The sequence below is a fragment of the Rhinatrema bivittatum genome, chromosome 9 (assembly GCF_901001135.1).
Source record: "Rhinatrema bivittatum chromosome 9, aRhiBiv1.1, whole genome shotgun sequence".
In the NCBI taxonomy this organism is placed as follows: Eukaryota; Metazoa; Chordata; class Amphibia; order Gymnophiona; family Rhinatrematidae; genus Rhinatrema; species Rhinatrema bivittatum.
In genome coordinates this window covers 151,678,915-151,693,323 of record NC_042623.1, presented here as the reverse complement: position 1 = coordinate 151,693,323, position 14,409 = coordinate 151,678,915, and the positions used below count along the sequence as shown (strand labels likewise).

The following is a 14,409-nucleotide window of genomic DNA, read 5'->3' as shown; positions in this document are numbered from 1 at the left end:
AAAGGGAACATACATCATGAGCTAAGCTCAGAAAGAGGACCAATAAGGTCTCCAAATAGCATTGCAACATTCCATTTCGCCCTGAACTAATAAAGTGATTCTGTTTATAGTAGCAATTTCTATCTCCAGGAGCTAAGCAAAGGAACACCTTTCCAAAATCTGGTCAAGGTGAACCTTGCAGCATGAATTAACCGAGAAGCTAATAGTTCAGATTATGTGCTCAGGATAATCCTCAGCTACAGACTTATTAAACGTAACTCCGGGAGTAAGGAAAGTGATGAACTGGTTTTCCCACACCTGAATATGGAACCATCATATATGCATATACAAACTTAGCATACTGCACCTTCTATAGTTTAATTAGCCTGCAGTGGAGCAGAACTTGGAAAAGAACAACGGATACCTACAAGTGCAATGCAGTAGTCCAATTTAAGAAGAATTGCACTTTTCATTAAAGTTTTTGTGTGGCGTGCCATGCAAACTACATATCTTGGTCATCCTTATCTGGATTCTGTTTAGTAATCTAACAGTATCTGTTTTTAAGGGGTTCCCTTTGTTTACACTTCAGGATGGCTACATAAAGAATGTTTATATTCCACCCAAAACTAGAATTTTTGTAATGGCATTAAGGAGACATGGACAACCATCCCTGAAACTTGCGTTTTTAATGCGGCACCCCTAGAAAAAAATGTCAGCCATACCTAATTAGGAACTCTGCTTTGGCCAGCCCAGTCCTTTTCACTGGTGCTCACATTTGTTTGACTTTGTTGGGCAGTGTGCATGAAATAGTTTGAAGCAGCCCTTGAGCATTATATGTTAATGAGATGTGAAAAGTAATTCTAACCTGAAAGTTGGAAGGTAAATAAATGTTTAACCTGAATGATCCATTTTTACAAAGTAAGCTATTAAGTTAGAGATCCTGAAGCGTACAGTTTTTTAAATGCAATGTGGTATAGTTTTAGCCAAAAACTATTTTGCATATTTTTTTTGTTTTAGAATGCTTTTCTGCATTTGTTATTGTAGACAAAAATTGAGCAAAGTTGTTACAGTAGAATGCTAAGTTGACTTTATTTATTTGGTGTTGTAGACTGAGTGTGGATGTCAGTTTACATCAAAACTGGAAGGAATGTTCAGGGACATGAGCATCTCAAATACAACCATGGATGAATTCAGGCAGCATTTACAGACCACTGGGGTAAAAATCCGATATGCATTTTCTTTCTTGTGCAAGTGTATACAATAGACCAATTAGAAAGTAAACCCATTCTTAGTCTTTGAAAAGTAATTGTAACTTGAAGCAGATTGCTTTCGGCATCTTTTCAATCTTACAAGACAGGGGGTCAGAATACTTTTTTTTTGGCTATTATGTATACTTAAATATTAACAAATTTGTTAGTAGCAATACAACAGTTGCTGTTTAGCTGTGGGTAACACAAGACATGATATTTCTGTGATGACTGTGTATTTCCCAGGTGATGATACCACTATATTTGATTTGCAAGACACTTGCACATGTCTTGCAAATCAATATACAGGAAACCTGAGTTGGTGCACCTCAGCTCCAGTAATACCACCAGAGAAATCTTTATGCTCTTTAAAAAAAAAAAAAAAAGTTATACTGACTTTGATATAAGATTACAAACCATCTACTGGTTTTTTTTTTTTTATATAGCTATACTAGTGGTGCCCTATGGTGCAGCCATGGTAAAAGTCGTTATGTTGGTTGCTTCATTCCTTATGTGAAATTCTTTTTGAGAACATGCAGTTTATGATTGGATTCTTATAGTAACATAAAACTGTGTGAAAAGTTTTATTAAATGAAGGGGGAACACATTTTTAATCTTCCTTTATAGCCAAATTCATTCTTAATAGTTATCCATAAAAGCGATGTTACACATCCAGGAACTCCTATTTGATCATTCTCAGGGGCCGATGCAATAAAACGCATGGTAAAATGGGAGCTCGTATTGAGTGCCCATTTTCCTAATGCGCGCACAGCCACCTCTCTGGGCACCTGATGCTGTGTTAAAAAGGATGCACGCATTAGGGAAAGAGTGTGCGTCCCTAATGCTCAAATGCATCGGGCGCCAGGACACGTGGCTGCGCCCACAACTACATCGGGCGGCAGCAATTGCAGTGGGTGCCAATATGAGCATCTGGTTTCTGATACTTAGATCCAGACCAGCACCAGCAGCCCCCCTCCCCCAAGGTCTGGCGTGAAGGGTCAAGCAGTCTGGGTCGGACCCAGGGGTCCTCTACCTCATACAGTGCATTCGGAAGGTCCACATCTTAAAACAAAGCTTGCCAGACTCCAAATCCCACCTCGGCAGTAAATGAAGGAGTGAAAAAATGAATATTAAGTGTCGCGCACTTAATATATTCACTCCTTCACTTACTGCTTATTGATCCATTCACTGTCGCTTGTCAGTGAAAGGGCCAATCCCCTTTGGTCAGGTTAGCCGCTAGTGCTGGTCTGGATCCTAAGTATCAGAAACGGATGCTCATAATGGCGCCTCTTACAATTGTCAATGCAGTTGTGGGCACATAGCCATGTCTCCTGGCATTTGATGCATTTGAATATTTGATTTGCCTGACACTTAATATTAATTTTTTCACTCCTTCGCTTATTGCCGAGGGGGGGATTTGGGTTCTGGCAAGCTTTGTTTTGAGTCATGGACCTTTTGAATGCACCATTTCAGGTAGAGGATCCCCGGGTCCAACCTGGACTGCTTGGGTCCATCAGGCCAGACCTTGTGTGGGGGGGGGGGGGGGGGGGAGCTTTGGTCAAGGCATCTGTGTGAAGTTTAACGCCTCACAGTAGTAGGAGATGCGCTAGGCAGTCTCTTGCTTAGCACATCTTTGTGTTGAAGGGTAATAGCTAATTAGGCTATTAACCTGTTTCTTGCTTACACCTACGCTAAGCCTGCTGTGGGTATTTTGGCGCTAAAGCCCATTTTATTTATCAAGGCTGCATTAGTGCTGAAAAACCAAGCTAAAACATGAATAAAAACCCACAATAGCTTTAGCGCCCCTTATTGCATCAGTCCCTCAGTCAGCATTTGTGGCCAGATCCAAGACTCTGAAGAATAGAAATCTTGTCTTTGTACTTTAAAGTTAAAATGTTAACACAATGAACTTCAGATTGAGTATTTGCATGCTAAGTCACTAAAGTTGAGCACCTGTTAATACATGATAATATGCATTGTTAGTGAATAGACCCCATTAGAAATGAGAGCTGTGGTAAATGCATATTAACAAAGCAGCATACTTGATTGAATCAGCCATCTGATCTTTCATAATATCCCACTATATTTAACAGTTGTCTTGTGCTGGCAAAAATGTCTCCACAAGAGCCCTACTTTCCCCTTAACATGGAAGATGAAGAGATTGAGTTAGGGGTAGGGGGCATTGAGAAGTGTTGAATGCTTCTTCTTGGAGCCAGTTAACTCCTTTTAATACTACAAAGTCCTCCTCATTTTGCTATTTTTAAGGGAAATGTGGTGTACTTTATTTCTGTGTTGTAGAATGAAATACAGAGTATATCAGATTTTGTCACAAAGCACCTTTTACCATAATACACAAAACTAGTTTGGTTCTCATGTTTGCTTTCCAGATCAAAATGCAGATCAGTAAAAACACATTCTATAGCATCAATTTATTTTAAGGTTTTATGAAGATTTTGAGTGTTTTCATTAGGAAAAAAAAAATAACCTTGCTTGATGTTGCAATTTAGTTAAACTTTAAGAAAATCAAGTCCTTCAAATTATCAATAACTGTAGTATATGTCTACTTAGAACTCACATTTTCTCCTCCTTTATTTTGCTTAGGTATCATTAGGTGGTGTTGATCTTACAGTGCGAGTTCTCACAACAGGTTATTGGCCTACTCAGTCAGCCACACCAAAGTGCAACATCCCTCCAGCACCCAGACATGCTTTTGAAATATTTAGAAGGTAAAAAGGAAAATTGGGTTTATACATATTGTCAGCTAGTCTTTGTTACTCTTCCTTCAAATAAACTCTAGCTGAAAAGGCCAATCAAAAATGACAGGCTGACACAGCCTCTCCACTTGTATAAAGAGGCCCACATTATTTCCCTCTCCTATCTCTGCCACTGCATCTCTCCTCTAGCCTGCATGGACTGTTTCATTTCATCCTGCAGCCAACATGACTTTGCTACCTTCTCTGGCTTCTGAGTGCACTGTGGGAGGCACAAATGCTTTAGTTATCAGGACCTGGGCTCTCTTTTAGCCATGGAAGTCGGTGGGGCCAGCAAATTGTGCAGTCCATAGTCCCACCCTTCTCACCCAGCACATTCAGTATAGAGTGATGTATGGCAACAGTTACATCATACAAACAACAACTTACTTTTATATATAGTGCATGATTTTCAGTGTGATTGAGATGTTGGAAAAGCATTCTATCCATTGTTTCCTTGTTGCATGAGGAATGTTTATACTATAAAGTCTGTTTTTTGAGGTGGATGCACCAGGAATGACTAGTAAGACCAGATCAGTTGTTTTCTACTGTTAAGTATATTTTTATACATTTCAGATTTTATTTAGCCAAACACAGTGGTCGACAGTTGACACTCCAACACCACATGGGTTCTGCAGACCTTAATGCCACTTTTTATGGACCTGTTAAAAAGGTATAGTGATTAAAAATGTAGTTTTCTATTTAGTTTTATGATACTTCATACTTGGAGAGACAGTTATTGTTTTGCCCTTGTTTAACAACTGTTTGTGAAGAATATTTTAGATTGATCTTGAGGCACAAAATAGATAAAACATTTACTATCAATTGCCATACAACTAAGCCCGCTCATTTTAAAATCATTTGGGGACAATCTCAGCATTTATTTTAGCATTTATAAAAGGCCTTTATCAAGAACACATTTCAGCAAAGTACATCGAGAAAATTTACAATCTGAGTACTTGAGGCAATTTTGATAAAGTGACCTTGCTTGGTCCAAGTTCTCAGCAGCAGAAGCAGGATCTGAATCTTGGTCTGGTTTCAAGTCCATTATTATAACCATTAGGCCATCTGCTGCTTAAATAACCTAATTGAATACTGAAATAAGTTTTCCTAGCATGTAGCAGATGGACTCAAAACAAATGGGTATAGTGTGCTCGTGCTAGCAGTTGGAGACGGATCTGACGTCAGCACGGGTACATATACCCCCACAGGAAGTGAAGCAATTCAGTAATTTCCGTCTCCAAAGCAATTTGGAGCTACCCACGCTCGCTGAGCGTGTTTTCCAAATTCTATCGACTAAATTCTGAGAAGAAATCTACTGAAGACGAGCCCCGCACTCCTGTGGTGATACCAGGCGGTCACTCACCCAGTTGAGTTTCCCAAGCTGACTTCCGTGGTCCCTCGGAGGTAGAAGCCTCGGTCCGGTGGCCGGTTCACGGCAGGGACCCAGCCCCCGAGTGAGAAGGGCTCGGGCGCGGCCTAGAGGCAGCCTCGGTCCCGGCGTGGACTTGGCCCCCAAGCGGTTCGGGCGAGGCCTAGAGGCAGCGGGTGCACTTCCTTAAGCGCGGCGGTGCAGGTATTCCCCTTCCCCCGCAGCCGGAAACCGCCCGGGTCGCAGCCGGGAAGCGCCGAAGACAAGGTAAGGCGTACATCTTTACTTGGTCTCCGAGGAAGTGTGGACTAACTGGGCCTGCCTACGAGGCCACCCGCCTGGGAGGTCGCCATTTTTTGCCTACCTACTTCTCTTTTCTAATTAAGCACTTTTGCTAGATAGGCGCACGTTGTGAGCGCACGCGATAGGCGCACGTTGTGAGCGCACGCGATAGGCGCACGTTGTGAGTGCACGCTACTAGGATACGCGCACATATGCTAAGACGCACGTTTATAGGCGCACGTTGTGAGCGCACGCTACTAGGATACGCGCACATATGCTAAGACGCACGTTTATAGGCGCACGTTTATATAAGACGCCCGTTTCATAGGCGCAGGCTGTTACGCGCCTGTGTTTAGGCGCACATCGTAGGACGACACCACATTTGAGGCAAATGGAGCATAAGAAGGCCACTGCGTCTGCGGAGCTGGCACCCCCAGAATCAGGCATGAACGCTCTAAGCCTCTGCTCAGCATGCAATCTTAGAGCCACACAGAGCGAGGAAGCAGACTCCCTATGTGCCCAATGTGAGGAAGCCATGGCAGTTCCAGGACAGGACCGGTCCCAGCCCAGCGGTTCCTTAGAGAACACTCCGGACTTAGCAGGCCGCAGCGAGCAGCCAGGGAATCCGAGAGACCTGGTACCCCTGCAGCCAGATCTGGCTTCGCTTTCCTGGGAGGAATTATTTAAGGGGATTCACGCCTTTGTCCAGATGCAGTCTGCTCCTCGGATGGGTCTTTCCGCCCCGGTTGATCCGGTCCCTGGACCCTCGAGACCTAGGCGCAGCCATTCACCACCCGACAGCCCCAATCATGGGGATTCGGATTATTCACAGGTAAGTGAGGAGCCCCCCCGAAGAGAATGAACTTCCCTCGGAGATAGAACCATATCGGACCATGAGACGCTTCTTTCGTAGAGAAGATCTGCCGGGCCTGATCTCACAATGCTTATCGGAGCTGGCCATTCCAGGCCAGGACCCCCCAGGGGTCCCTGTACAGAACCCTCTGCTAGAGGGCCTGCGCCAAACGGCTTACCACTTTCCCCTCCTACAAGCAGCACAGCAGCTAATCGAGCTGGAATGGAAGGCACCGGAGGCCTCATTCAAAGGGGGTCGGGCCTTGTCTGGCATGTACCCTCTAGATCCGACAGCCAAGGAACTGCTGGCATGCCCCAGGGTAGACGCCATAATTAACACAGTTGTGAAACGCACCACCATTCCGGTGGAGGGGGGACCGGCTCTCAAGGATGCGCATGACCGCATGGACACCATTCTGAAACAAGCCTTTGAGGTAGCAGCCATGTCCCTTCGAATCGCGACTTGCTGCACCGTGGTGACGCGCTCCTGTTTATCACAGGCTCTCGCATTTCTCACAGACGCAGCATCCGACCTCGTCCGTACGGCAGCCAAGGGAGTGTCCTCCTCAGTGGCAGCCAGAAGACAGCTTTGGCTACGCAATTGGGCGGCCGACTCGTCCTCCAAGACTCGACTCACAAGAATGCCCTTTAAGGGTTCCCTACTGTTCGGCAGCGACCTTGAGAATTGGGCTACTAAATGGGGTGCTTCTCCGTTACCCTGTCTACCAGAAGACAGGTCAAGGAGGAACCAGCGTTCTGTTTCTAGACCATCCAGAGGTAGAAACTCGCAGCGCTTCAACCCTTACAAGTCTCGCTATCAAGCACCTCGTTCTCAGGCCAGGAATCAGCCCTATCGGGCTAAGCACACCAAGAAGAGAACCGGCCCAGGTTCTGGCCCCGGCCGTAACCCACAATGACAATCAGCCGACCCATCCGAGGGTAGCAGCCATAGGGGGCAAGCTAACCCTCTTCTATCGCAGGTGGGTCGAGATCACTTCGGACCAGTGGGTCCTCGCCATCATCCGGGAAGGATATTACCTGGATTTCTTTCGGCTTCCGCCGAACAAGTTTGTGGAATCTCCTTGTTCGCCACTCAAGACAGTGGCACTAGAAGTGACCTTACAGAGGCTCCTGGCCCTAAAAGCCATAATCCCAGTACCTGCGGAAGAGGTAACTTCTGGGCATTATTCCATTTATTTCATAGTACCCAAGAAAGAGGGCACCTTCAGGCCCGTCCTGGACCTCAAGTCAGTCAATCGACACCTACGGGTCCCCAGCTTTCGCATGGAAACTCTACGGTCTGTCAAGAATTCAGTGCAGCCAGGGGAGTTTCTAACCTCCCTAGATCTGTCAGAAGCCTACCTGCATATCCCAATCCATCGGGATCACCAGCGCTATTTACGCTTCAAAGTCCTGAATCAGCACTTCCAGTTCCGGGCCTTACCCTTCGGGTTAGCCACCGCGCCGCGGATCTTTACCAAGGTAACAGTTGTAGTGGCAGCGGCGCTCAGGAAGGAAGGAATCCTCGTCCATCCTTACCTGGACGATTGGCTGATCAGGGCAAAGTCACTGGAAGAGAGTCACCGGGCAACCAACAGAGTTATAGCTCTTCTGGAGAGCCTAGGGATGGGTAGTCAACATAAAGAAGAGTTCCCTACAGCCATCCCAGTTGCTGGAATATGTAGGGGTCCAATTCGACACCCAAGACGACAAGGTCAGCCTGACCTCCAAGAGACAGTCAAAACTCCGGAATCATCTGCAGGTCCTGCTGAGCGCCAGCCGGCCCACAGCTCGGGATTATCTACAAGTCCTCGGCCTCATGGCATCCACTCTGGAGGTGGTGCCATGGGCGCGGGCTCATATGAGACTATTGCAACGCGCCCTTCTATCTCGATGGAGTCCACGATCACAGGACTACACCATACACCTGCCTCTACCAGCCAGAGTGCGGAAGCAACTACGCTGGTGGTTACAGCCCGGCCACTTGAGCCGGGGGTTACGAATGTCCTCCCAAACCTGGATTCTGCTCACCACAGATGCCAGCCTGAACGGATGGGGAGCGCACTGCGAAGAGCTCACCGCCCAAGGACAGTGGACCAGAGAAGAGTCAAGGTGGAATATCAACCGACTGGAGGCACGGGCAGTCAGGCTAGCGTGCCTGCGATTTGCCCATAGACTTCGCAACAGAGCAGTCAGACAACGCCACCACAGTGGCATACATCAATTGACAGGGCGGAACCAGAAGCCAACAAGTGTCCCTAGAAATAACTCCCCTGATGATTTGGGCAGAAGCCAATCTTCAGGACATCTCCACCGTACACATCGCCGGGAAGGACAACACTGCGGCAGACTTCCTCAGCAGAGAACGCCTAAACCCGGGAGAATGGCAGCTGTCACCCACAGCCTTTCAGTTAATTGTGGATCACTGGGGGACGCCAGCCATGGACCTATTAGCAGACAGGTCCAATGCTCAAGTTCCCAGATATTTCAGCCGCAGGCGGGATCCTCAAGCTCAGGGGATCGATGCCCTGGTACAGCCGTGGCCTCAGGGGATCCTGCTATACGCATTTCCTCCATGGCCCCTGTTGGGCGCCATTGTTCACAGGATTCAGCAACACAGAGGTCTAGTTCTTCTAGTGGCCCCGGACTGGCCAAGAAGACCCTGGTACGCAGACATGAGAAGACTACTGGCAGGGAATCCTCTACCTCTGCCTCCATACCGGGACCTGCTAAGGCAAGGCCCCATTCTCCACGAGGATCCAGCTCAATTCTCTCTTACGGTCTGGCCATTGAGAGGGCTAGACTGAAGAAAAGAGGATACTCTGAGCCGGTGATAGATACCCTCCTCCGAGCACGCAAGTTCTCCACATCACTAACATATATCAGGATCTGGAGAATTTTTGAAGCCTGGTGCGATTCTCACAGCACCAATTCGCATACCGCACAGATTCCTATCATTTTGGACTTCCTACAAGATGGACTTCAGAAGGGTCTCTCCCTCAGCTCCATCAAGGTACAGGTAGCAGCACTGTCTTGCTACGGTCCCAGACGTGACGGCAAATCCATTGCCCAGCACCCAGACGTTTCACGCGTCCTGAAAGGAGTTAAACACATTCGCCCGCCACTGAAGTGGCCAGTGCCCTTGTGGAACCTTAACCTAGTATTGGAATTTCTAGCGGGATCAGCCTTCAGGCCCCTTCGAGGCCTGTCTCTCCATTTGTTAACCTTAAAGATGGTGTTCTTGCTGGCTGTGTGTTCAGCACGCCGCATCTCAGAGCTACAAGCACTATCCTGTCGTGATCCATTTCTTAGAATCACTCTAGAGGCTATCCATCTTCGTACAGTTCCTTCCTTTTTACCTAAAGTGGTCTCCCACTTTCACCTCAACCAAACCATATCCTTGCCTACCATGGGAGGTTTGAAGAAATCGGAAGAAGGTCGAATACTACGTCATCTCGACATCGGCAGACTGCTGTCCAGATACCTGGAAATGTCAGAAGCAGTACGAAAGACGGACCACCTGTTCGTCCTGCACAGCGGGAAGAAGCAAGGGGAAGCGGCCTCACGGCCGACCATCGCCCGCTGGATTAAAGAAGTTATCAAGGCAGCCTACGTAGAGGCAGGAAAACCACCACCTCTACAGGTCAAGGCTCATTCTACCAGAGCACTATCGGCCTCTTGGGCAGAAGCTAAGCTGCTGTCGCCTGCAGAGATATGTAAAGTGGCGACGTGGTCCTCCCTCCATACCTTCTCCAGGTTCTACCGTCTGGACGTTCAGGCCAGGGAGGACACAGCATTCGCGAGGGCGATCCTACACGGTCCTCCGGCAGCCTCCCGCTCAGTCCGGGAGTAGCTTTTGTACATCCCATTTGTTTTGAGTCCATCTGCTACACGCTAGGAAATGTTAAGATTACTTACCTGGTAATCTCCTTTTCCTTAGTGTATGCAGATGGACTCAGCATCCCGCCCGGCTGCCGATATACATGGGGATTCGCTGACTCACTGTAAGCCATATTTTGCTTATAATAGGGCTTCCACCCTGCCGGGTGTCGACGCCTTCCGGTTGAGAACACTGGCGGTCTCCAGCTACCATCAATTGGTCAGGGTAATCATGTTGATTAATCGATCGGTCAGTACACATATGGCTATAACAGCTTTTGCAAGGAAGATTACTGAATTGCTTCACTTCCTGTGGGGGTATATGTACCCGTGCTGACGTCAGATCCGTCTCCAACTGCTAGCACGAGCACACTATACCCATTTGTTTTGAGTCCATCTGCATACACTAAGGAAAAGGAGATTACCAGGTAAGTAATCTTAACATTAAGCACACTGTGTAAGGACTGTATATAGGATTACATAGATAATGCAAGAATTAAATCATAATATCAATTACCTTTTGTTTATGAATCAAATTTGAAATTATGCCTGGCTGTACAGTGCTTTTCATTTCAAAATTTCCCTGCTTAATCTAATGGTATAACAATGTGTGCAAAAAGTTATATGCTCCATCTACAAGCAGGGCTGAATTAGCTATGACACATGGGGTGACATCATCTGACAGCGATGGAATGGACCCCCTTTTCTCTAGCTCAATAAAGCTTTTGTATTCTACTGAGCAGGTGCAGGAAATCCCATGCGTACAATACCCTGAGATTCCCCCAGTAATTTTTGTCCACCAAGCATTCAGAGGTCTAATCTGTTATTTCTGATGCATTTTTGCACTTTTTTTTCCTCTACCACTGCCTCAGCAGTCCCCACAACAGTACTTTTCAATGCTGCCAACCAAAAGAAGAAGAAAAATGCCAGGAACAAAGAAACCCACCATAAATCAATTCAAGGATTGCGGCTGCACAATGTTCGTCACAGATGGGCATGACATCTACTATGTATAATTGCCTATCATGATTCACAAACTTCTGTGGTTGCAGAAGGATGTCACCCAGGTCACCAAAATAATGGGCCCAAAAAGTGGCCGACCTCCGAGGCTATCTGTATTCCTCTTCCTCAGCTGGCTCCCTGAGAAGTGAGTGACTCTGCCAAGATGGGGCAGTCAAAGCACTCCAAGCTTGTCTGAGACTTCTCAGTTCCATTGATACAGGAACTTGATGCTTTGGTGCCCAGGACCTCTACACTGACAGCATCATCAACATTAATACATCAGACTTCAGTGTGCACGGCATTATCAATGTAGTCAATGCCATCAGGGCACCACTTCTCTCAGCACTGTAAATGCTCATCCTGGCACGATCAACAAAGACTCCTCAAAGAAGCCCAACTTCATCAGTGTAATCCATATGAAGAAAGTTTTCTGCTTCATTGATGCAAGAGAAAACAGGAGCTTCAAGGGATGGCTTGATCCAAGTCCAGTCTTCCTTCTTGGCGAAGAAAATCCCAGTGCCTCCCTTCCATTTCTACTCTGACCCCATGCAGAAGTATTCTCTTTCTTTGATGCCAGGGATGACTAAGGAGCCCAGCCCTGTAAGATTATTGTGAATAGGGGGACTGTCTCAATTCCAGGAAGTTCACTTGGGAACTTCACCATGGAGTTTGAGGGATACCTCACACAGTGATGACCTGGTTATAGTGTCAGAGGAGGATGTCTGTGCTGTTTCCCATCCAGGAGGAACAACCACCAGGCCATGTTATAGACTTCAAAGATTGGTTCATGTTTCTAGCCACTGGAAATCAAGGGACTTGGCAACCATTTATCCCTCAGTCTCAGATGGGAATCCCGACATCTAATTTCCCTTTTCTGGACAGTAACTTTCAGAAGTCATCTGCACTGAGGGTTCCACTGTTGCATACCAACAGCCAGATAGAGAGAAGCAAAGATAATTGGGCTCTGCTCAAGTCTCCCGAGACCCATCCCAGGTCACCTTGCTCATCCTTGGATTCATGGATAAGTATCCTCCCACTCAAAGTCTCTGGAAGATTTATTCTACTTTCTTAACAAGCCGGAAAGATGCTCAACATCTCCGTTCAGAGGGACAAGGATCCCGTATAGAAGTCTTCAACATCCGCATTCTGGATGCTCCATCTAAACCAGCAGCCCTGCCAGTTTCACAAAATCCACTCTGAGTTCAGAAGAAGATGTAGGAGTATCCTGCTTCATGTGCACTCCTAGTCAGAAATTGGATCTGAGGTGCAGGGTGCAAAATACCCCAGGGTTTGGAGTGCTCCAATTGTACCCCATCAGTTGGTAGTGGTGGAGTCCACCTTAAAAAGGGCAAGAAATCAAGATTCTACTCAAATGCCCCTCTGGAAAAGAACCCAAGAATCCTGAACACATTTGGAAAGAAATTCTTCAGCTGCCATGCTGAACATTGAATAGCTAACTATCAGCAGTTCAACCTCCAATTCATCTGAGATTAGATTCATTACTGTTGACACATGATGACAGCCATCCATTGCATCCAAACCTGCAGGCTGTCAAACTGACAGCCAGGATGTTGGGCGCTCAGTAGCACTTTCTAAGGAGATGGAAGGATATTCTGATTTCAGCACATAAACCAACAGTCCAGAAGAGCACAGAGCTTGAAATGGTTTTCCCTGTGGTGCCAAAGAAGTTCCCTAGATCCATTCATCTACAATCCAAAAGACTTACTGAAATACTTGCTCCATTTCGCGTCTGCAGGTCTCAGCACTTTGTCAGAATTCATCTTAATGCTATTGCTGATTATCACATACAGCTGAAAGACAAACCCATTTCTGTTCATCTGCTAATTTCCAGGTTTATACAAGATTTATTACATATTAAACCACCAGTTTTGAAATATACTGTGCTATGGAATCTCAATATCATCTTAGTGCAATTGATGAAGCTTCCATTTGAGCCACTGGAGTTGGCCTTTTTGAAGTTCCTCGCATGGAAAGTGGTGTTTCTTGTAGCCAGCAGATCAGCTAGATGTCAGCGAATTTCAGGCCTAGGTCTCTCATACTCAATATTTCCATTTCTTCTACAACAGAATGGGGCTCTGTACCCATCCAAAGTGGTTTCTGCTTTTCAAATCAGTCTGTTGTTGCCTACAATTCTTTCCAAGGCCTCAATCACATAGAGGAGAAAAAGTCCTTCTCACATTGGACTGCAAAAAGGCTTGAGCCTATTTGAAGTCACATTGACAGGCCTCTCAACTATTTGTCTCACAATCTTAATAGACTGGGAATAGCAGTTGATAAACATACTGGGGTAGATATTCAAAAGCCATTTAGATGGATAACTCACAAGTTATCCATCTAAATGGCTTATATGACATATTCAGCCTCTTAACCTCCTAAATTATAGCCCGATATGTTGTTCAGCTATAATTTAGCCAGATATAAAAGTGACGTTCTGGTGGTGTTCCGGGAAGGGGTACCATTATCTGGCTAGCACATCACATCGGTTTATAGTGAAACAGACAGTTTAACGAGATTTCAGTAACGGAGTAGGAAAAAATAGGGAAATTACATTGTAACAAAATAACATTTCAGGGTAGATAACTAACAGGTTCAGGATAAGGTACAGTTACAGGTGTAGATACACATTTCAGGGTACATTAGTTACAGGGTGCGAGTGTGAGACAAGTAACAGAGCCATATTTTGTATATATAGTGTCTTAACATAAGGGAAACTAACATGGGAGAGAACTTTGTACAAGGATTTTTAAATTATGAGACCTAGGTTTGGGTGCGTGATAGTTTGATTGGGAGGGAGCTATGGAAAGGCCAATGTAAATAGCCAGATCTTCAATTTTATTTTTTAAGTTGTGTGTTGGGTTCTCCTCCAAGGGAGAAGGGGATATATACATGCAGAGGCGTAGCAAGGGTCCAATACCCAGGAGCCAATGCATTTGTGTTGTCTCTCCTGTGCCCCCCCTTTCTCCCCCACCATCACCTGCCAGCATATCACCATCTGGCACCCCTGTGAGGGGTCTCTTTTCACAGG

General features: G+C 46.1%; 1 protein-coding gene across 1 annotated transcript in view; it reads left to right on the top strand.

The window, feature by feature from the left end:
- CUL3 (cullin 3) overlaps positions 1-14,409 on the top strand; it is a 233,785-nt gene that overhangs the window by 173,432 nt on the left and 45,944 nt on the right. The window contains exons 10-12 of the mRNA XM_029615271.1: positions 1,088-1,195; positions 3,828-3,952; positions 4,553-4,649. Coding sequence (XP_029471131.1) covers positions 1,088-1,195; positions 3,828-3,952; positions 4,553-4,649 — 330 coding nt within the window. The remainder of the gene's footprint in view (positions 1-1,087; positions 1,196-3,827; positions 3,953-4,552; positions 4,650-14,409) is intronic.